The sequence below is a fragment of the Bos mutus genome, chromosome 22 (assembly GCF_027580195.1).
Source record: "Bos mutus isolate GX-2022 chromosome 22, NWIPB_WYAK_1.1, whole genome shotgun sequence".
In the NCBI taxonomy this organism is placed as follows: Eukaryota; Metazoa; Chordata; class Mammalia; order Artiodactyla; family Bovidae; genus Bos; species Bos mutus.
Genome location: NC_091638.1, coordinates 68,434,928 through 68,457,741, shown reverse-complemented (window position 1 = coordinate 68,457,741; position 22,814 = coordinate 68,434,928). Strand labels below are relative to the sequence as shown.

Here is a 22,814-nt window from a genome sequence, read left to right as displayed (position 1 = left end):
AGAAAACATGCGGGGGAACTCTAGTCTTGAAGGACTCGAGGCTGCAGGGGGACGTTTCACCTGAAGGACTGCCTCGTTTCAACAACAACTTTATGGCTCCCGGAAGTGCCTCCTCCCTGTCCCCTGCCCAGCCTCACGCCTGTGGGCTGCACTTGGAGCCATGGCGGCGGCAGCCGCTGCGCCTGGCCCAGGGTCTGGACCTGGGGACTCCCCAGAAGGACCCGAGGCTGAGGGTCCAGAGCGTCGGCGCAAGGCGCACGGAATGCTGAAGCTTTACTACGGCCTCTCAGAGGGGGAGGCGGCGGGACGCCCCTCGGGGCCGGACCCCTTGGACCCTACAGATCTCAATGGGGCGCACTTCGACCCGGAAGTATACCTGGATAAGGTGTGTGTAGGGGGAGGGGGAACAGGTCCCCCGATATATTAAGCCCCAGATCATGCCTCCGACTTTTTGCGGGGGTGTGGGAGGAAGGGTTCATAAAAGCAGGACAGCGCTGGGCGGAGCTGTAGGGGCAGAGCTGGAGGATAAGGGGGCGTGGGCAGACTTGAACTGGCCTGAAGTGGTGTGAAGTCTGAGGTCTCCTGGGCTGATGTTCAGATAGACCCGAGATAGGGGGCGTGTCCCAGGCGCTGACTGGCGTAGGAAGGACCAGGACTTGCTAAATCTGAGGTTTTGAAATGCTGACAAACCTCAAGTAGGGTCTAACCTGGTAACTCTTGAGCTATGCCACTTATAGTTTCCTTGTCTGAAATTCTTGACACGGGTGGGATCAGGATTTTCTTGCACCAAAAGCCTACCAGTTGGGGACATGCCCCCTGTCCTGGACACTAACCACCTAATTTCCTCCAGCTGCGTAGAGAGTGCCCACTGGCCCAGCTGATGGACAGTGAGACGGACATGGTGCGGCAGATCCGGGCTCTAGACAGCGACATGCAGACCCTGGTCTATGAGAACTACAACAAGTTCATCTCAGCGACAGGTGATTCCTACTGCGACACAAATCCTCACGTCCCACATCCCCCAGTTCCACCAGTGTTGGGGAAGCCAGCAGAGGGTTTAGACAGAGCAGACCCAGGTTATGGTCCTGCCCTGACGCGAATCCACTCTCATCTCTCTTAGAGCTTTTGTGGTTTGATAACCATTGAGGTAATAACTGTTCTCAGAGGGTTATTATGAGGACCAAAGGGGAGAAAAAGACATTGAAATTTTAAAAAGAAATGAATTTATCTGAAGCACTCTGACACTAAGGATGCCTCAGCAACAGTTTCTTTCATTAGTGGTAGCTTTCTTCTGTTTCAAGTCTGAATCAAGAATGGGCTTATTTCTCTCTTTCCTTTTCTCTCTCTTTTTTCCTTTCTTTCCCCTTTTCCTCTTCCTTTCTTTTTTTGTAAATGAAGCAAAGAGACAGAAAATGTATGTCATTAAGGGACAAAGATCATGTAAAGACTTCCCCGCACCCCCTTCTGTTCCCTTTATTCTCTGTTCAAGACAGTGTTAGGCAGTGTTCATCTTTCATCCACGCTAGCTTCCATGTTGTGTTGGGGAAATGTACTGCTCAGACTTCTGTAATAATTTTGGACCCACATATACTTAGTCCTAGAGGCAGATCTCATGGGTCTACCTGCAGTGTATATTATCTTTACTCTGAGTGAGATGAAATGAACAGGAGATGGGGTGACCTGACTTTTGATTTAAAAGGACCCTTCTGTCCCCTGTTGAAAATGGACGATAGGGAGGCAAGAATGGTAGAGACACCCATTAGAAGGCTGTTTTAAAAGTCCAGGCAAGATACTGGTTGTATGGACCAGGGTGGGTACAGTGGAAAAGTAGAATGGCTCAAGATTCTTAAAAGTTGGTTAGTTGAGGGATCTGGAGTTCAGAGAAGGCTGGAACTTGAGACACAAGTGGAACAAGATGAGATCTAGGGAGGGAGTGTACAGAGAGAAGAGGTCTGAGGACTGAAGCTTGGGGCATCCTAAGATTTGGAAGTCACGAAGAAAAGGAAACTCTCACAAATCTTCTTTTCCAAAGGAGCAAACGTTTGAGAAATTTGAGAACAACCAGGACCCTGGGTGTCTTAGAAGATAAATGAAGAAAAGCATTCTAAGAAATTGATAAGCTTGACCAATATGTTAGCTCATGGAGTGCTCATCAGTGGTGCAAGAGAGGGAGAAACTACAGAAGCAAGGTCCTCAGGAAAGGAGGGGGGTTGAGCAGTGCACAGTGGAGAGGTTCGCCTGAACACAAGGCCAGGAGCCCATCTACTGTAGCAGGAGGGAAAGCAGACTGTGGCCAGAGCCAGTCAGGTGGATAGGTTGGTAGAGTTCAACTAGAGACCTTCCAGAGCACATTAAGGAATCTAACCTTTATCTAAAGCATACTTAGCTAATCAAGCTGTTGTGATTTTTGTTTTGAAAAGATCCCTCTGGCTCCTAGCTGCATTGGAAGGAATAGATTGGAGAGGTGGTTAGAGTGAGGCCATTTCAGTAGCCCAGACCAGAGATTCTGGGAGCTTACTCCAGATGATAATGGTGGAGATAGACAGTGATGAGTAAACTAAGAGTGTTAGGGGCACCACTGGCAGGACATGGTGTTGAGGAGCTTTGAATAAACAGAATGCCCTAGTTTCAGCGTGAACACTGGATGGCGGATGTGGTGCCCGAGAAACTGCAAGATCTGGTGTAAGAGTGGAAACGTAACGAGCTAGGTTTTTTCTTGTTTTTGTTTTTAAGGGGAGTAAGGCATGACATGAACCTGGAGGAGCCTGTGGGGCCACATTAGGAGGGCCCTTTGTAGACAAGATAAGGATTATGGTCTTTATCATAAGAACTCTAGAGATACTTCTCCCAAAAAACAACCAGAAGAGAGTTGGGATAGTAGTACCAATTCAGACAAAATAATATGTAAGACAAAAATTGTTACTAAAGAGAAAGAAGGACATTTTATAATAGTGAGCTCATTAAGATGTTAACGAATATAAACACACATGGACCTAACAACAGAATCCCAGATACATAAAGCAAAATTGGATAGAATTAAAGGCAGAAAAAAGAAATTCAGCAATAATAGTTAGAAATGTCCATATCCCACTTTCAAAAATGGAGCGAACAGTTAGAAAGACAGCAAGAAAATAGAAGGCTTAAACAGCACTTACTCAGGGAGTTTAAACTGGGGCTCTGTGACAACCTAGAGGGGTGGGATAGGGTAGGAGGTGGAAGGGAGGTTCAAGAGGGAGGGGACATATGTATACTTATGGCTGATGCATGTTGACGTATGGCAGAAATCAGCACAAGACTGCAAAGCAATTTACCTTTCAATTAAAAATAAATAAATTTTTAAAAACAAAAAACAACACTTAAACCAAATGGACCTAACAGGCACATACAAAACCCTCTCCTGCAACAACAGCAGAATACACATTCTTCTTAAGTGTACATGGAACAGTCTCCAGGATAGACCATATCGTAGGCCATACAAGTCTCAATAAATTTAAGAGGATTGGAATCAAGTGATTAGTGTTCTCTGAACATAGTGGAATTCAATTATAAATCAATAACAGAAAGGAATTTGAGAAATTCGCAAATTTGTCAAAATTAAACAGTATGCTCCTAAGTAACCAATGGGTCAAGGAAAAATCACAAAGAAATCAGAAAATGCTTTGAGATGAATAAGCATGAAAACAACATTCCAAACCCTATGAGATGAAGCAAAAGCAGTGCTCAGAGGGGAATTTATATCTGTAAATGCTTACATGAAAAAAGAGAGGACTTCCCTGGTGGTCCAGAGGTTAAGAATCTGCCAGCCAGTGCAGGGGACATGGGTTCGAGCCCTGGTCCAGCAAGCTTCCACATGCCTTGGGGCAACTAAGCCTGTGCGCCACAACTACCGAAGCCTGTGAGCTCCAGAGCCCGTGCTCCGCAACAAGAAAAGCCTCCTCAGTGAGGAGCCCCAGACCCGTGCCTCCTCAGTGAGAGCCCAAGAGAAGCCTCAAGAGAAGCCTCCTCAGTGAGGAGCCCACGCGCCGCAACAAGAGAAGCCTCCTCAGTGAGGAGCCCACGCGCCGCAACTAGAGAAGCCTCCTCAGTGAGGAGCCCACGCGCCGCAACAAGAGAAGCCTCCTCAGTGAGGAGCCCACGCGCCGCAACAAGAGAAGCCTCCTCAGTGAGGAGCCCACGCACCGCGACTAGAGAGTAGCCCCTGCTCACGCAACTAAAGAGAGCCTGTGCACAGCAACGAAGACCCAACGCAGCCGAAAATAAAAGTTCTAAAAACAGATCTTAAATCAATAACCTACTACCTAAGAAAGTTAAGAGGAAAAATGTGCAAACTAAACCCAAAGTAAGTAAAATCAGGAAATAATAAAGATTAGAATTAAGAGCATAGAAAACAATAGAGAAAATCAGTGAAACCAAAAGTTGGTTCTTTGAAAAGCTCAACAAAATTGACAAACCTAGCTAGACCAAGAAAAAAATGAGAGAATATTCAAATTACTACAACCAGGAATGAGAAAGGGGATGTTACCACCTGTACAAGTTTAAGACTTGTACATTGAAAACTAAAACAGTTTGAAAGAAATTAAAGGATCCCTAAATAAGTAAAAAGATGTCCCATATTCATAGACTAGAAAACTTATTTTATATTTAAGGTGGCAATACTTCCAAACTGATCTACAGATTCAGTGCAGTTCTTATCAAAATTCCAAATGCCTTTTTTTTTTTTTTTTTTGCGTAATTGACGAACTGATCCTAAAATTCATAAGGAAATGCAGGAGATCCAGAATAGCCAAAAAATCTTGAAAAAGAACAAAGTTGGAGGACTCCGATTTCTTGGTTTCAGAATTTACTACAAATCTAGAAAATCATGACAGTATAATACTGGTATAGGGTAAGCTTTCAGATTAATTGAATAGAATTTTTTTGGTAATAACTAGTTTATTAGTAATTATAAATAATAGCAACTTTGGCTAATACTAGACAATATTTATTGAGTGTTTAATATAAAACCACTGATTGGGGTGCTTAACATATATTAGTTAAATTCTTACACATATATGAAGTAGTTAACCATATATCCATTTTACAAATGGGGAAACAGGTAATGAGATGCTAAATAACTCAGTCAAAATTTTATAGGTGAAACACAATGTTTAATGCCTTGTTTCAAACACAAAGCAAATCTAAAAATAACTTTAAAAAATCAGGTTTTTTGTCCTAGTACCTGTAGTAGCTTTTGAAAGAGCTACATGTCTATAAAAGATAAACATTATCATGCATAATAAATACATTCCTAAATGGATCACTTTTATGTTTGAATATTATTTAACAAGTGAAAAATAAAACCATGACAATTAGAAAGTAGACAAATAGATTTAAAAAAACATTGCCATAAAGGAGAAGTAATAATTCAAGAAAGTGTAGCAGGCCTTCCCTGGCGGCTCAGTGGCAAAGAATCCATCTGCCAATGCAGGAAACTTGGGTTGTATCCCTGGTCCAGGAGGATCCTACACGCCACGGAGGAGCTAAGACCATGTGCTACAGTGACTGAGCCAGTGCTCTAGAGCCTGGGAACCGCAACCGCTGAGCCCTCGTGCCGCAGCTACTGGAAGCCTGCACTCCCTCGAGCCGTGCTCTGCAACAAGAGAAGCCCCTGCAATGAGAAGCCCAAGCACCGCAAGAAAGAGTAGCCCCACTTTCTGCAACTAAAGAAAAGCCCGAGCACAGCAACGAAGACCCAGCTTCCTTTGTTTGGATTTCCTTTTTTGCTCCAATAGTTGACAAGAATGAGGCTTTTCTCTAAATAATGGGATCTTTTTATTTTTTAGTTTTGTTATTAATCTCCAATTTCATTGCATTGTGATCAGAGAATGCTTTTTGTATCTTTTCAGTTTCTTCTGTAAATGTATTGAGATTTCCTTTATGACCTGATACATGGTAAGGTTTTGCTATATTATGGAATCTTAAATATAAATCAAGTAGGTCTTCCATATTGTGTTATTTAGGTCTTCTGTAGCTTCATTTGGCTTTTGTCTTTTTGATCTGTCATGGATTGGCGGAAGTGGGTTAAAGTCTCCTATAATAGATATGTTTCAGTTTCATCCTCATTGCTGTCTGTTACGCATATTGATGATGAGTTCCAGAGTGGAGTTAGGAAAGTCAGTTGGGAAATACTACAAGTATTTAGATAAAAAATGATAGTGGCTTGGAGAGAACATGTTGGAGGTAAACTTTACACAACTTGCTGATGGACTGAATGTAGGGTAAAGGAGAGAGAAGAATCAAAGACGACTCTTAAGAAATGGCAAGGAGCCAGAATGGAAAAGATTAGTGGAGGAACAGGTTTGGGGAGAGTCAGGAATTCTGCTTTGGACCTGTCATATTTGAGGTGCCCATTTGCCATCTGCATCATGGTATTAAGTAAGTTGTTAGCAGGGCTCTGGTCAGGCCCGGAGGCAGAAATGTCTGAGTCATCACAGCCATGGGACTGGAGGAGACCCCACAGGGGTCCATTCACTCTGCAGATTTGGAAGGAGTTGATGTTTATTTGTATTTTCTCTGTGAAGTGTGAATCAGGGTCACCATTTGAGAGTTGAGGGAATGTATTGGAGTTTTGAGGACTGAGGAGGAAATGTTAGTTTGGAAAATGGGAACACAGATTCATCTGAAGGATGGCTGACCAATACGTAGTGCTGCTTTGGGACCTAAGTCCTATTCAGTAACATTAAGGGGAGGCCAGGTGGTGTGATTTTGTGGCCCATTTTCAACTGTTCCTTCTTAGGCGGTGGGTTGCTAATTGGGCTTAACCTGTGGTAAGGTCTTGCTGATAAATAATGGGAGTCAGGGTCAAGAGAGGCAAGGGGGCTTGCAAATGGGTGACAATGCTGGTGGGGGCCCACCGATTCTAAGAAGAGTGAGCAGGGAAGTGCAGCCATGAGAGGTATTACAAATAGTGACCAGTGGTTGGGCCAGTGGGTCTGGAGTTCCTGAAAAAGCCAAAGGAATTTTAGAGTGTGGTCCACAGGATGAGTGGTTGGAATTACAGAAGGCAGTGAGACTTGAAGCTGAAGTTTGATTTTATTTAATGTTTTTAAATTAAAAAATATATTTATTTTTGGCTGCTCTGGGTCTTTGTTGCCATGCAAGAGCTTCATCTAGTTGTGGCCAGCAGGGACTACTATCCATTTCAGTGCACAGACTTTTCATTGAGGCGGTTTGTCTTGTTGGGGATCACCAGCTCTAGGGCACACAGGCTTCTGTACTGGCGGCTCATGCACTCAGAAGTTGTAGCACTCCAGCTTAGTTGCTCCTCAGGATGTGAGATCTTCCCAGACCAGGGATCGAACCTGTGTCCCTTGCATTGGCAGGCAAATTCTTAACCACTGGACCACCAGGGAAGCTTTGAGGTTTTAGAGGAGGCAGTTCTTAGTGAGGGCAAGGAGAGGGTGGCATGGATGAGACAGAGGCAGGAATTGATGGAGTTAAGGAGGTCAGCAAACAATCAGGAATGTCCTAAGCTTTATTCTTGTGGATGCTCAAGGTGAGTGATCCCGAACTGAGAGGCATGGCAAAGAGGACAGTGGGATGGCAACAAGAAGGGGTGTGGTTTGATGCCATGGTCTTCAAAGGTAGGAGAAGAAGAATCTGTGTAGGAGCTTTAAGGGGCCAAGCCCTGAGGCACCTGGGCGGAAAGGAAGAAAAGCCTCTTTAGGTAGGTTTCTGTCAGGACTGAAGAGGAAGGGCCCTTCAGAAACGGTCAGCCATGTTCCAGAAGGCCAACGGCTTGGAAGGCCAGGAAAAAGATAAAGGTGCACAAGTATTTACTCTCTGCCCTGTGCCAGGCAGGGTGCTGGGCATAGAGGATGCCCCTGGGACCCAGCGGGCAGGTCCTTGTACCCTCCTTTGAATCTGGGCATCCTCTGAGAGCAAAGACTGCCGCTTCATGGGCTATCTTCTCTCTGCATCCAAGCTTGGGGCACACAGGGGGTGCCCAAAAAACCTTAGGGGCACTGACATGACACCTCACCCTGGCTCCTAGTGACCAAGCACCACTGCCGCCCATTTCAAGCACCACGTCATCCATGTGACCCTCCAGGAGTGAGCTCAGGCGCGTCCGGGGAGGGGGTGAGTGTGTGAGGGCACCCGGGCCGCGTGTCAAGCTGAGAGTCCCGCCTGCGCCCCTAGTCATCCGCCTTTCCCTCCTGCGCCCCTGTCCTCCCAGACACCATCCGGAAGATGAAGAACGACTTCCGGAAGATGGAGGACGAGATGGACCGGTTGGCCACCAACATGGCGGTGATCACGGACTTCAGCGCGCGCATCAGCGCCACGCTGCAGGACCGCCACGAGCGCATCACCAAGCTGGCAGGTGGGCCGCGCCCCAGAGCCGGTGTTAAAGTGGGCCACCCTTGAGGCTGACACCACCTCCGCCTGTCCCCCAGGGGTCCACGCGCTGCTGCGGAAGCTGCAGTTCCTCTTCGAGCTGCCCTCACGTCTCACCAAGTGCGTGGAGCTGGGCGCCTACGGGCAGGCCGTGCGATACCAGGGCCGCGCGCGGGCCGTGCTGCAGCAGTACCAGCACCTGCCCTCCTTCCGCGCCATCCAGGACGACTGCCAGGTCATTACGGCTCGCCTGGCCCAGCAGCTACGGCAGCGCTTCAGGTGTGGGTCCCGGGCCACCATGCCACTGCCGCTGGGCTCCCGGGTCTGCTCCTCCCCTACCCCCCGAATTCTGTCTTCCTGCCCTTCACCTCCGTCTCCCTTCCTGCAGGGAGGGTGGCTCTGGCGCCCCTGAGCAAGCTGAGTGCGTGGAGCTGCTGCTGGCCCTCGGCGAGCCTGCGGAGGAGCTGTGCGAAGAGTTCCTGGCGCATGCCCGAGGGCGGCTGGAGGAGGAGCTGAGAAGCCTGGAGGCTGAGCTGGGGCCCTCCCCTCCAGCTCCCGACGTGTTAGAGTTCACTGACCACGGCGGCAGCGGCTTCGTCGGTGGCCTCTGCCAAGTGGCAGCGGCCTACCAGGAGCTGTTTGCCGCCCAGGGCCCGGCTGGCGCCGACAAGCTAGCAGCCTTTGCCCGGGAGCTGGGCAGCCGCTACTTCGCGCTGGTGGAGCGGCGGCTGGCGCAGGAGCAGGGCAGCGGAGACAACTCCCTGCTGGTGCGGGCGCTGGACCGCTTCCACCGGCGCCTGCGCGCACCCGGGGCCCTGCTGGCTGCTGCCGGGCTGGCGGAGGCCGCCACCGAGATCGTGGAGCGCGTGGCCCGCGAGCGCCTGGGCCACCATCTGCAGGGCCTGCAGGCGGCCTTCCTGGGCAGCCTGACGGATGTGCGGCAGGCACTGGCCGCCCCTCGAATTGCTGGGAAGGAAGGCCCCGGCCTGGCAGAGCTGTTAGCCAATGTGGCCAGTTCCATCCTGAGCCACATTAAGGCCTCGCTGGCTTCTGTGCACCTCTTCACCGCCAAGGAGGTGTCTTTCTCCAACAAGCCCTACTTCCGGGTACGGCCTGTCCCTGGGCATCCTTTTTTTTTTCCTTTTTGTGGCATTCTTTTGTTCATCCTGCATGTGACTTGACAGCTCCAGGGCCCTCAGTCTTTGCCTCACGCCGGCTGGATGTGGTTTCAGGCTGTCTTGAAGACTGCCACAGCCTGGAGGGGTGGGACAGGCTCTGAGGGCATTTGCAAGCAGGGTCCCCAGTGCAGGCTTTGCCCCCTTGCAGTCCCTTCTCCAACCAGGGGATCTGCTCTCGGGTACTGGAAACAGGATGAGAGAGGCCAGGGCACTTGGGGTCCCAGTAGAACATCACTGGCAGCCTCTGCCTGGAAGAGGGGACCTGCTGTGTATCTAGGCCCCTCCTCCTCACAGGGCGAGTTCTGCAGCCAGGGTGTCCGTGAGAGCCTCATCGTGGGCTTCATCCGCTCCATGTGCCAGACGGCTCAGAGCTTCTGCGACAGCCCCGGAGAGAAGGGGGGTGCCACGCCACCTGCCCTGCTCCTGCTGCTCTCCCGCCTCTGCCTGGACTACGAGACGGCCACCATCTCCTACATCCTCACCCTCACCGATGAACAGTTTCTGGTGCAGGTGAACTGCTAGCCCATAGCAAGGTGGGGGTGGTGATGCTAGGAACGCAGGAGACTGGCCAGTGCCCTCACAGTTAGGGCTGCCTGTGCCCAAGTCGGCCTCCCCCTTGCCAAGCCTGTGCACAGCTCCTTGTGGGCACTGGCTGCAGAGCTGCCCCCAGGACCCACTGACTGCCTGTTCTCTGCATCCGTGGCTCAGGACCAGTCTCCAGTGACGCCCGTGAGCACACTGTGTGCGGAGGCCAGGGAGACGGCACGACGACTGCTGACCCACTACGTGAAGGTGCAGGGCCTAGTCATATCGCAGATGCTGCGCAAGAGTGTGGAGACACGGGACTGGCTCAGTACCCTGGAGCCTCGGAACGTGCGTGCTGTCATGAAGCGGGTGGTGGAGGACACGACAGCCATCGATGTGCAGGTGCTGCCCCAGGCTGGCCGGCGGTGCTGGGGGAACAGCCCTCTAAGGATCAAGACAGCTGGGGTCAGGCAGTGCCTGCATCTCTGGCCTCCTTCCCCTCAGCCATGGTGGCATCATCACCCCCATTTCACCTCAGAGGAGGAAGCTGAGGCCCAGAGTCACTGGGGAAATCGGGGCAGGGTGGACACTGAAGATTGGGCCTCAGTACCAATTCATGTTCCACCTTTGCTGCACTCCACTGGTTCTATAAATAATGACTGGGTACCAGCGAGGTACAGCCCCTGGCTGCCCCTCCACACCCCAACTACCCTGTGTTTATTTTATAACATGTGATTCTTGTAACATGAGTGTAACTTAGAGCATCCTTGATGGGCTGCAAGTTCCCCCATGCTTTGGCCTCCTTGCAGTTCCTCCTTCTGCCACCAGGTGGGGCTCCTGTATGAGGAGGGCGTTCGGAAGGCCCAGAGCAGCGACTCCAGCAAGAGGACCTTCTCGGTTTACAGCAGCTCCCGGCAGCAGGGCCGCTACGCACCCAGCTATACACCCAGGTCTGAGTGGTCACGGTAGCCCCGGGGGCGGTGGGGGTGGAAGAAGGAAGACTGGGGTGCAGGGGTGGGCTCTGACTTCTTGTCTCCCCCCATCCAGTGCCCCAATGGACACCAACCTCTTGAGCAACATTCAGAAACTGTTCTCTGAGCGTATTGATGTGTTCAGCCCTGTGGAGTTCAATAAGGTTCGAATTCCCCAGTGGCCCTGCCTTCCCTGGGCCCCTTGGGAAGGTCAGCTGAAGCAGCTCCACACTGGTCCCAGGAAGCCCTGGGACTCAGTCCCCTCGTCTCTGTTCCTGGGAAATGTGTCTAGGAAAGTGCTCACCCAGCGCCCCACCATGACCGTCTCATCGCTCTTGGCCTTGCCCTGGGTGTGCTCTAAGCCTGCGTCTGAGGGGTCACCTAGTCTGCTTCTTTGGCCTTTGTTCTTACACCCTCCATAGTTGTGGCTCTTCCCTGGGGATTGCTGTTCACCCCATGATCTCTGTCCTCACCCAGCCCACGCTCAGGGACCTGGTGCTCTCCCTCCAACGTAGTAAGCCTTTCCCTCCGTATGTCCATGCTGACCCCATCTCTGCCTCAGATCGCTGGGCCCTCCTTGTCTGCTCCCCTCCAGGTGATGAGGCCGACATCCTATTTCCCTCTTACCTGGGTTCTGGGACTTTCTACCCCGTCACAGCTGCTGGCATTTTACTGGCTCCCTGGCCCCTGCACGGAACGCGGGTGCCTTCAGGGATCTAGTACCCCTCCCCAGCACCTGCTGTAGCGGCTCTGCATCCCCGTGTCCCTGTCCACAGGTGTCGGTGCTGACCGGCATCATCAAGATCAGCCTGAAGACACTGCTGGAGTGCGTGCGGCTGCGCACCTTTGGGCGCTTCGGGCTGCAGCAGGTGCAGGTGGACTGCCACTTCCTGCAGCTCTACCTGTGGCGCTTCGTGGCTGATGAGGAGCTTGTTCACCTGCTACTGGACGAAGTGGTGGCTTCAGCTGCCCTGCGCTGCCCGGACCCAGTGCCCATGGAACCCAGTGTCGTTGAGGTCATCTGTGAGCGCGGCTAGGCTCCGTCACGGCCATGCACGGGCTTGCCCAGTCGCCTCAATCCGCCCATCCCCTGGTCTCCTGCCCCAGCGGCCCTTCCCCTCAAGCTCTGCCTACTGCCTAATAAAGTCGTGCTGCCTCCTCCTCTCTGTCGCTTGCGGGGAGGCGGGGCGGGACTTGGAGGACTGGGGTGGAGCTGTGAGCCTGCCTGAGACTGCAGAGGCGGCTTTGGAGGTGCTCACGTTGGTCTCGCCCCCGAGAGCCGATTGGCTGACCCGCTGGGCCCAGCATGGGCCGGGGGCGGGTCCATTTAAAGACCTCGGGACAAAAGCGGTCGCTGTCTGCTGCCCAGACAGGTGCAAGCCCAGCTGGGCTCCGTCCTCCTCGGCAGTGAGCCCATCTCCTGGGGGATGGGGTGGGCTGTGTTTCCTTGACAGACGTTTGAGAGGTTCCAGCCCCCAGCACAGCGGAGACCATGGCCCCTCCTCAGGGCTCTCGGGCCCCGCTGGAATTCGGAGGACCCTTGGGTAATGGGGCAGAGAGGGGGTACTTAAGGCCTGAGACTTACAGGGAGAACTGGAGGGTTGAGCTGTGAACAGGGATCTGAGGGTGAAAGACTTTGCGGGGTATCGGGGGGCAGTGGGATCTAGGGGTTTGCAGGGGAGTGTCGGGAGAAGGGGCTGCAGAGCTGGGGATTTGTGCAGTGGAGGACTGGGAGGACTAGAGGAAATAGGAGCGGAGTCCTCTAGAGAAGCAAGATAGAAGTCAGAGAACGGGACCAAGGGCTGAGAACCGGATATGGAAGAGGGCAATGGGAATGCCAAGGGAGCCCTGGATACGAAAGGGTGCCTGTGGGGGTCAGGGAGAGCCGGAGAGCGGACCCCCGGACGCGATCGCTCCGTTCCCCAGGCGCCGCGGCGCTGATGCTGCTGCTCCCGGTCACTATGTTCCACCTGCTACTGGTGGCCCGCTCGGGCCCGGCGCGCCTCCTGGGCCCACCCCCCTACCTGCCGGGACTGGAGGAGCTGTGGAGCCCGTGGGCGCTGTTGCTCTGTCTCACCTGGCTCGGCCTGCAGGCGGCGCTCTACCTCTTGCCGGCGCGTAAGGTGTGGCCTCTGCTCGCGAACGCGCGGGGGAGGCGGCGGAGGGCAGGGGCTCGGCGAGAAGGAAGGACCCCCTCAACCCTTATCAGAACCGCTTTGTGCCCGCAGGTGGCTGAGGGGCAGGAATTGAAGGACAAGAGTCGACTGCGCTACCCCATTAACGGTGCCTGGGGGTCTAGGTCCTTGAGTGGAGCTGCGGGTTTGGGGGGTGGAGCCCCAGGCCCAATGGGAAGGTCATGGAGATGCGCCCGCGACCCCAAACTCTTATTTTGCTCCTCTTTTACACCCAGGACAGACATAGGGGGTTTCATTGGTTCTCTCCACACGCCTCCTTCCTCCATTCCTAGCACTCAGAGAAGTGGCTGGGGTGACCCTCCAAGAGCCAAAGCGTCAGATTACTGGCTAGGTCTGCAACCTCCCTGGGCTTTAGGCTGTGTGTGTGTGTGTGTTTAGGGGTGGGGGCGGCGGAGGTGGAGGGTCTCAGTCCCAGGACTCACCATGTGTTGCGGTTCAGGCTTCCAGGCCCTGGTGCTGACAGCCCTCTTGGTGGGCCTGGGGGTGTCAGCCGGGCTGCCCCTGAGCGCGCTCCCGGAAATGCTCTTGCCCTTGGCGTTTGCGGCCACCCTCACCGCCTTCATCTTCAGCCTCCTTCTGTATCTGAAGGCTCTGCTAGCCCCTGCCTCGGCCCTGGCACCTGGAGGGAACTCAGGTGAGAGGAGACCCAGTCGGGGAAGGATAGAGGCAGACGGGGGTGCTGGCTTGCACCTTCACCCTCCATTATTCTCCAGGCAATCTCATTTACGACTTTTTCCTGGGACGGGAGCTCAACCCGCGCATCTGTTCCTTTGACTTCAAATATTTCTGCGAACTGCGGCCTGGCCTCATCGGCTGGGTATGCTGGGCATGGCTAAGTGGGCCTCCAACCAGGGGGAGGGGTGGGATGGGTGAGCAGTGCCTGGGCAGGGCAGGGCCAAAATTGTGCTGACATGTCGTTAATCATTCCACAAATATTTGTTGAGTTCATCATGTGCTCTAAGCACTGCTCCAGGTACTGGGAGACAAAACAAAAAGATAGTTACAGGGAAGAAAGAAAAAAAGTCTGTCTTCATGAAGCCTACATTCTAATAGGAATAAAATGTGTCACATGTCAGGGGATGAGGAAAAAGCACAGAGGGAATTAGGAGAGACAATTTTAAATAAAGCTGTCAAGTGCAAAATCTATTTTGAAGAGATGATTCTGTGCTGCTAGAGGTCAGAACGGTGCAGAACTTCAAACTCATCAGTGGACTTAGGAACCTATCCATCGTTGGTGGCCCTGACAACAGCCAACTGTGTTTTTTGTTTATAATCACGCATACTGGTCTGTGGTCACGATTTCCTGAAGCGTGTCTTGGGCAAGGTCCCCGTCACCCTGGAAACTGCTTCATCCAGAGGCGGGAGGAATGCTGAGTGCCCATCAGGGGCCTGGATCCTGGCCTTCGAGGCTATTTCTTCATGTGTGAAATGGAGTAAGAGCTTCCTCCCAAGATTATGGTGAGGATTAGAATTGGTAGCCTGACTGACAGCACCAAGCCCAGTGCTACCTGAATGGGGACGCTCAGTACAGATTCGATGCCAGCTAGTCATTACTACGGAGAAGGCAATGGCACCCCACTCCAGTACTCTTGCCTGGAAAATCCCATGGACGGAGGAGCCTGGTAGGCTGCAATCCATGGGGTTGCTAAGAGTCGGACATGACTGAGCGACTTCACTTTCACTTTTCACTTTCATGCATTGGAGAAGGAAATGGCAACCCACTCCAGTATTCTTGCCTGGAGAATCCCAGGGACAGAGGAGCCTGATGGGCTGCCGTCTATGGGGTCGCACAGAGTCGGACACGACTGAAGCGACTTAGCAGCAGCAGCAGCAGTCATTACTGAGCACTTCCTATGGCCAAACACACATGCTGAGCACTGCACACACATTAGGTCCATGATTATCTCCATTTTCTATGTGGAGGCAGGAAAGGAGGGTGAGCCTTAGAGAGGGTGAGCAGCTTGCCCAGGAGGCAAAGCTGAGATTCAAAACCAGGTCTGATTTAACTCTCAAGCCTGCAGTGTCCAGTTGCTCCCTATGCTGCTCTCCCAAAGGGAATACTGAAAACAGGTCAGGAGGCGGACAAATGCAGTCTCTCTGCCCCTGGGGACATGGCTGGAGCCACTCAACACAGGCCTGGAGAGTCAGCGACGGAGAGCTGAGACAGGGGACAGGCTGGTCGCTGCCTTTCCAGCTCTGTCACCTTTGCAGAAGTGGACTGGGGACGGACTGCCCTGTCTCACCCTCTGCCTAACCCCCAGGTCCTCATCAACCTGGCGTTGCTGATACAGGAAGCAGAACTTCGGGGGAGTCCCTCGCTGGCCATGTGGCTGGTCAATGGCTTCCAGCTACTGTACGTGGGTGATGCCCTTTGGTACGAGGTGAGGCAGGACGGGGCCGAGGAGGCAGGGGAGGGTGCCTGAGGACTTTGCGGGGACTAAGCCAGTGTGTCTGGGTCCTGTCCCTGCAGGAGGCAGTCCTGACCACCATGGACATCATCCATGACGGGTTTGGCTTCATGCTGGCCTTTGGGGACCTCGCCTGGGTACCCTTCACCTACAGCCTGCAGGCCCAGTTCCTGCTGTATCACCCACAGCCTCTGGGGTGGCCCCTGGCCTCATTCATCTGCCTCATCAATGGTCAGTGGGGAAGGAGCATTCCCCTTCCCCTTTCATTATTTATCGAGCACCCCCTGGGTAGGTGCTAAGCCTCACATGCTTCTTTAAAGCTAAGGGCTGGGTCCTCGGTCTCCTGGCAGACTGAGTCTAGGCTGTGGGTAGTTGGTCAGGGTCAGATGGAAGGCCCCTGACCACCTGCTCATGCTTTCCCCCAGCTGTTGGTTACTACATCTTCCGTGGAGCCAATTCTCAGAAAAACACCTTCCGAAAGAATCCTTCTGATCCCAGAGTGGCTGGTGAGCTGGGTTTCTTGGGTGCCATGAGTGAGATGGGGCAGCTGGATTTCCAAGGGTCCCCCCATCCCGCTATGTGTCTTTCTCCAGACCTTGAGACCATCTCTACAGCCACAGGGCGACGGCTGCTGGTGTCCGGGTGGTGGGGTATGGTCCGCCATCCCAACTACCTAGGAGACCTCATCATGGCTCTGGCCTGGTCCTTGCCGTGTGGTGAGTGATTTGAGAGGGGCTACAGGTGTGTGTGTGGGGGGGCCAAGGTAGAGGATGCCCAGTCTGGGTGCAGAATGGACAACAAGGTTGCACCCCAGTGGAGGGAGTAATCAGGAAGCTGGGGATGCACTCAGGCTGTGGTGGGCAGACCTCTGAAACAGCCTAGCATGCCAGCTCTCCCTGCAGACTTTGGCCCTTTCAGCATTGAGCTGATGCCCCCGTGGGCCATTAGCAGCGGAAACGTTTGTGAACCGGTAGGCTGGCTGAGTGGTCAGAAAACCCCCTTCCCCACAGGGGTGTTCCACCTGCTGCCCTACTTCTACTTCCTCTACTTCACCGCGCTGCTGGTGCACCGTGAGGACCGGGATGAGAGGCAGTGTCGGCAGAAGTACGGCCTGGCCTGGCACGAGTACTGCCGGCGTGTGCCCTACCGAATCGTGCCCTACGTCTACTGAAGCAGCGCCAGACACCCCAGGTCGGGGCACGTGCCAGCCCGGCTGACGGCACACTGGGCACCAGGAGCCCGGACGCGCCCGGGACACAAGGGCCTGTACCCTACCCTGCCCTGAGCTCCAAAACACTGGGATAAACAGCCTGACAGGTGGCCGGAGCAAGGGGGAAACGAAGCCAGTGCTCCCAAATGGAGTGTGTGTGTGTAGGGGGGGTGTGCTGCTCTTCCTCCTTAGATAAACAGCTGGAATCCTTGGTGCTGCTTCTCTCCCTTTCTGGGGCCAGGCTGTTTAAAGACTGGCTGGGTCAGCCCCAGTCAAGGAGAAGCTGACAGGTAGTTTGTGGGCCCAAGAGTCTGGGGGACGGTGGCACAAGAACCACCACTCAGAAATGGGCACTGGCGACAGGGCAGAGCGGTCACAGCTTTTTATTAATGACAAAGGGTTCAGCCGGGGAGCTCCTCAATGAGAGTCCTCCGGGCAGGTGGCAGGGGGCCTCCCCAAAGCTGCTCCAGCTCCCCCGTGAGGGCTGCCACCTCCTCGGCCGCCACAGTGTGAGCTCGGTGGGCCGTGGCACAGTCTAAAGCCAGGGGTGTGAGGGCGTCCTCATTTTCGTTGGTCCAAGACAGAAGGAACTGGCATTTCTTTCGGGCTCGGTAGAGGCGATCTCGTTCTTCGGGGGCCACAGCTTGTTTCCGGGCCCGGCCCAGGGTCTGCGCCAGGTCCCCCAGCGCTGCCAGCGTGTAGCTTTTCTGGTTGGCCGGGCCCTCACCCAGCAGGATGCGGGCGGCCTCGCGCATGGCACCCCGTGTGCCCAGAGGTCCGGGGGGATGCTCGCCTGCTTCCAGCACATGGGCTGCGGCCTGCAGGGCTTCCTCGGCAGAGGCGAAGACCTGCTGGGCGCCCAGGGCTCCGGAAACGCCGAGCAGTGTGGCACAGAAGTCCGAGAGCAGCGCCTCGTCGCCGCCGTGATACAAGGCCAGAGTGTGTGCGTAGGCAAACAGCACGTTGGGCAGCTGGAAGCGCACGAGCGGCGAAGTCCGGCCCCTGCTCAGGCTGGCCAGCGCGGGGATCCGGGTGGGCACGGCGGGAGGGCAGGCCCCGGGGAGGTCTCCAAGAACCTGCTCGACGGCCGCGGGCTCATCCCTCACGGGTTCCGGCGGCATCCTCGCCGGGGAGGGCTGCAGTTCCTCGGCATCACCGCTTGGGGCATCACCCAGCTCCTCCAGAAGCCGCGGCCCGACCCCGCGACCCCACCACCATGGCCGCCACGGAGGCAGCAGCCGCCCGGCCTCGCCTCGGCTCAGCAGCCGCTCGAAGGCCACCTTCTCGGCCGGGGCCAGCCGCTCCCAGAGTCCTGAGAGGCCGCCGGGAGCCGGGCCAGGCCTGAGGCCTGCGTCCCCGGGCTCATCCTCGGTCTCACGTTGCTGACGCAGCCGGCGCAGGGCGGTGGCCAGGCGGCTGGGCGAGGCGCTACGACCGCGAAGTTCTCCCAGCACCTGGTCACGGTAGAATTCTTCGGCGCAGCTGCCATGCGCCCGGTAGCAGCGCAGCGAGCAGTAGGGCACGTTACAGCGAGGGCAGGTGTAGCGAGCCGGCTGGGCCTCCCCAGTGGGGCAGAAACCACACGGCCCGGCCGGCTCCATGGCAACTGGCGCAACACACCACCAAGGAACACACACGCGCCGCAGGTCGGAAGTTTCCGGCGCTTCTCGGCTACTTCCGCCTCTTTGCCGGGCCGACGGAGCGCTTCATCAAAGCGGTTCTCTGCAGTTTCCGGCCGCATTCGGAGGTCAAGCCACGCCCCCCCACATGACCCGACATACGGCTCAGGAGCCGTCGGTGAGGTAGCCCCGCCCTGAGCGGTGGGAGCTCGGTCGGTACCAGCCCGCCCCCTAGTGGTTGCTTTTAGCATCATAAAGCGCTTTGGCAAAACCCAATCTTGACTAAACTTGAAGCCTCACGTGCTGCTGTCCATGGGGTCGCAGAGTCGGACACGACTGAGCGACTGAACTGAACTGAACTGACCTACTCTAGGCCACTAACTGTGCCAAGTCGATGGGAGATGAGGCGTCTCTGCGCTGGAGGGGCAACCATTCTACTAGGGAAGAATGGAAGGAGAGTGAAAGGAAGACCAAGGAGGGGTACTTAGCCTAGACAGGGTGTGTTGGGGGCATTTCCCCTCTTGAGGAAGCAACATTAAAATTTTTGAGCTCCTCCCTGACTTCCAAAGAAAATACACCGAAAAGCAAAATGAGATGGGGTACCTGTCCTAATGGAACTGAGTCTGTGGTAGACTGGGGATGATGACTCACCAACTGTGCCCAAAGCTATTAAGCCTCGATTTATGGCACCCATGAGAGCTCTGGTTCTTTGGTGCCTGCCTCAACTTACTCATATCCAGTCCCACAACTAGTCAGTTCTACCTTTAAAATACCTTGTTTTTATCTCAATATGGATCATCTATTTCCCTACCAAGATCTGGAAGGATTTGAAGAGTCTGTTCATTTTTGCATCCCCCCGTCCCAGGTGTCGCTGAGATTTTTCAGGCAAGAGTACTGGAGTGGGTTGCCATTTCTTTCTCCAGGGAATCTTCCCGACCCAGGGATTAGAACCCAGGTCTCCCGCATTCCAGGCAGACGCTTTACCATCTGAGCCACCAGGGAAGTGGGTTCCCAGGTGTTGCTAGTGGTAAAGAATCTGCCTGCCAATGCAGGAGACGCAAGAGACAGGGCTTCAATCCTCGGGTCAGGAAGATCCCCTGGAGGAGGAAATAACCCACTCCAGTATTCTTGCCTGGAAAACTCTTATGGACAGAGGAGTCTGGCAGGCTACAGTCCATGGGGTTGCAGTCGGACATAACTGAGCAACAGTACACACACACCCACACTACCCCTGGTGGTCTAAGCTTCTTGTTCTTCAATTAGACGACACCAGCCTAACCAGTTTCCTTTTGCCAGCCCTCCAGAAGTCAGCCAGAGAAAGTAGATTACAAGTCATATCCCAGCAGGCCCTACTTTAAAACCCTGGTCTGCACTTGGACTGAAACCACACTCCTCTCCACATCTGACAAGACCCTGCAGGATCTGCTCCACACCGCCAGAGTTCTCCTGGCTGCAATTCACCATCTCACCACTTAATCATTTCCTGTTTAAGGTCTCATATATCCCATCCTCAGAGACCTTCCTAGGGTAGTTGTCTGTCCACCACTCACTTCCTCTTTCATTACAGCATCCTGCTTACTTTCTTGTAACTAGTTAACACTTTTAACTAGTTTTCTTGCTTTCCTCACAAGAAACTAAACTCCTAAAAGAGATGGGGCCAGTGTCTTTCTAGAAAGCTCACTATAAAAGACAAAAATAGCCAGTACATTTGTGTACTTTTCTAGATGGCAGGAGCTGATATAAACACTTTATATCCTTTAATCCTCAAAAGCAACTCTCAAGAGACCATGGCAAGGACTTCCCTGGTGGTCCAGTGGTTAAGACTCAACACTCCCATGCAGGGGGCTCAGGTTCAATCCTTGGTCAGGGAACTAGATCCCTGATGGTGCAACCAAAGTTCCCCATTGAGCTACACGGATCTGGGAGATGGCAGCAGTGGACTTCTCTGGCAGCCCAGTGGTTAGGACTCAGTGCTTCCATTGCCGGGCCTGGATTCAAGCCCTGGTTGTGAAACCAGAACCCTGTAAGCTGCACAACACAGTTAAAAAAAAAAAAAAAAGCAAGCCAGTCAGTGAATAAATGGAACAAGGATCCAGACTCAAGACAGTCTGGAGCCCAAGGTCTTTACCCCATAGTATGCTGTATCCCAAGAACCATGAGGTTCGAAAACCTTAGCAGAATCAATCAATGTATATGCATGTGTTTCTAGGAAACTTTAATCAGCTCCAGATAACTCCACTTCTGGGAGCACTGAGCCCATCAACCAAGCAACCTCACCTGTGACGTCTATGATTAGGTTAGCAAGGCCAGGCAGGAAATCACAACAAATGATCACTGCAGTGCCAATGTGATCAGACAAGACTTTCTAAAGCTGGGGTAGACCAGATTCCTGACCTGGACTCCAGGAAGGCCACACCTATTCCCAGTGCAGAGAAACACTAGACTGCTATTCCCCCAAGGGCTGGTCTCTGTGGTTACCAATTTTCACAGGAAGTTTTTTAAAAACATGTTTACCATTCTTCTACTCCCGTCCAGTCACTGAGTCCATAATGCCAGGAAACCAAAGTGAGGCCTGTTCATACCACTAGCCCTAGAAACCACATCATTCCCTCAGGCCCCGCAAATGAAGATGAAACGATGGTACGACTGGGTTAAGTGGCTTTATTAGAGAAAGCCAAGATTACAGAGGACTTAGGAGTTAGCATTAGGGCCCTTCTTCTTGCCAAAGGTGGGCACAACATTGACAAAGCGCCGGTTGTACTGCATACGCCTCTTGGCCCTGCCCGTCTTCTTCTTCTTCTTCTCTTGCTTGGCCACCTGGGAAAAGGGAGGGATGATCAGACCTGGGTTGCCTCTTCTAGGCCTTCCTTCTGGCTCATTGCCAATAACAAAGAAACCGAACAGGGCAAGAGCCCAGGCTTTTGGCTTAGCTGTGCCAGAAAAAAACAAAATCCAAACACCACCACCAATACTCTCACTTACCTTGGGAGTCTGACCTCTCACTTTCCCAGCACGGGCCAGGGAACCATGGACTTTACCTGTAGTGGGAAAGGAGGACAGCAAGCAGTTAGAACAAGGCGGCACCACGGAGCAAAATCCTTTCTCCCTCAACTTAAGGTTTTAAAGGCAAGATGGGCCCAAGAGAAAATGAAAACAAAGTCATAGCGATTTGAGCTCTGACCAAGAACGTCTAGTCTGGTACATTCTGGGGTGTCACTTCAGAATTTTCTAGCTCCTGACTTTAAACAAGACCTAAGGAAGCTTCGGGAGATAGTGAAGGATGGGGAAGCCTAGTGTGCTACATACAGTTCATGGGGTCGCAAAAAGAAGAACACATTTAGCAACTGAATGACAAAGAGCCCTTTGGTGATCTGGTCTGACGACCCAGTTTTAGCGAGAAAACTAAGACACAGACAAGAGTCTATCTGGTAAGTGACTGAAACAGAACTACACTCTGGCTCAGTCTCCCGTGGACCGCTCAGAAGTTCCTTCTGAGGGAGGTAAACAGGAAGAACCACCTTGGATTGAGGACACACTCTACACCCAAAAGATTACAAGCGGTTCAAAATACAGTCCTCCCCAACTCACCTCCAAGCATGCGGCCGGCTACTTCCAGAGTGCTCAGAGCCTCCACCCCACACTGGCCCAGAGTAGCCTCATCCTCTAGGGGCGTGCCAGCCAGGAGCAGGACTTGATCTTCTGGAGCGATGCCCTCCAACGAAGCTACATGAGCCTATGGAGAAAAACAAGGTTCAGCGTTCCCGCAAGGAGCGAGGATGAAGAACATACACACAAAAAAAACCAGACGGCACCAGGGAGTCTTACCTTGATTTGGGCGACCGTCTCCTGGCCGGTCACCTCGAGAGTGCGTAGCTCCTGGGCGCGGACAAAAAGCTGCATGTTGGCGACTGAAAAAAAGATAGGGAGGGTGGTTTCTAAGAGAATAAATACTCTGGGAGAGCCGAGGATCGGTAAATGGGTGGGCGGCCGGGGATGACTGCGCAGGGAAGTAGGTGGTCTCGGGGTCTCACGTGGGTAAGGCCCGAATTGCCAGGGAGGATCGACGGGAATCAGCCCCAAGAACAGTCCCTCGTTCCCTGTTTTTTCCGCGTCTTCTAACCTCGAGGCCAATCTGCTATTAAGTCCTTCCGATCCACCCGTAGCCCAACTCTTACCTAGATCGCGGACACAGCTGCCACTACCGCGAAGATGGAGTCGAGAAAGAGGAAGGAGCTAGGAAACGCACGTCCTCTCCGCCTGCTGCGTGCGACGTCACTGAGGAGCGACCGCCAACGCCTCCGATATTTGTACCGCCCGAAGCCGTTCTGGCTC

General features: G+C 53.4%; 4 protein-coding genes across 5 annotated transcripts; 2 read left to right on the top strand and 2 right to left on the bottom strand.

The window, feature by feature from the left end:
* The first annotated feature begins 60 nt into the window (after window positions 1-60).
* VPS51 (VPS51 subunit of GARP complex) lies at window positions 61-12,211 on the top strand. Its single transcript, XM_070360186.1, has 10 exons — window positions 61-385; window positions 851-980; window positions 8,216-8,362; window positions 8,436-8,655; window positions 8,765-9,482; window positions 9,849-10,064; window positions 10,263-10,481; window positions 10,908-11,029; window positions 11,127-11,214; window positions 11,827-12,211. The coding sequence occupies exons 1-10, from the start codon at window positions 161-163 to the stop codon at window positions 12,085-12,087; spliced, it is 2,346 nt and encodes a 781-aa protein (XP_070216287.1). The 5' UTR covers window positions 61-160; the 3' UTR covers window positions 12,088-12,211.
* Window positions 12,212-12,347: 136 nt separating this feature from the next.
* Window positions 12,348-17,074, top strand: TM7SF2 (transmembrane 7 superfamily member 2). Of its 2 annotated transcripts, XM_005894066.3 has the most exons (10): window positions 12,348-12,594; window positions 12,977-13,173; window positions 13,279-13,333; window positions 13,685-13,879; window positions 13,959-14,062; window positions 15,507-15,626; window positions 15,716-15,884; window positions 16,079-16,159; window positions 16,247-16,369; window positions 16,664-17,074. In XM_005894066.3, exons 1-10 carry the CDS (start codon window positions 12,543-12,545, stop codon window positions 16,822-16,824), a joined length of 1,257 nt encoding a protein of 418 aa, XP_005894128.1. In that variant the 5' UTR covers window positions 12,348-12,542; the 3' UTR covers window positions 16,825-17,074. The 2 variants fall into 2 exon arrangements, with proteins under 2 accessions (XP_005894128.1, XP_070216288.1); XM_070360187.1 differs by lacking the exons at window positions 12,348-12,594; window positions 12,977-13,173; window positions 13,279-13,333 and adding an exon at window positions 13,381-13,576.
* A 154-nt stretch (window positions 17,075-17,228) lies between these two features.
* Window positions 17,229-18,991, bottom strand: ZNHIT2 (zinc finger HIT-type containing 2). The gene has a single exon (XM_070360188.1). The coding sequence runs from the start codon at window positions 18,462-18,464 to the stop codon at window positions 17,265-17,267; it is 1,200 nt and encodes a 399-aa protein (XP_070216289.1). The 5' UTR covers window positions 18,465-18,991; the 3' UTR covers window positions 17,229-17,264.
* Window positions 18,992-21,123: 2,132 nt separating this feature from the next.
* FAU (FAU ubiquitin like and ribosomal protein S30 fusion) lies at window positions 21,124-22,796 on the bottom strand. Its single transcript, XM_005894064.3, has 5 exons — window positions 22,658-22,796; window positions 22,308-22,390; window positions 22,071-22,215; window positions 21,465-21,520; window positions 21,124-21,299 (listed from the first exon to the last, which is right to left on the bottom strand). The coding sequence occupies exons 2-5, from the start codon at window positions 22,380-22,382 to the stop codon at window positions 21,174-21,176; spliced, it is 402 nt and encodes a 133-aa protein (XP_005894126.1). The 5' UTR covers window positions 22,383-22,390; window positions 22,658-22,796; the 3' UTR covers window positions 21,124-21,173.
* Between the last annotated feature and the right edge of the window lie 18 nt (window positions 22,797-22,814).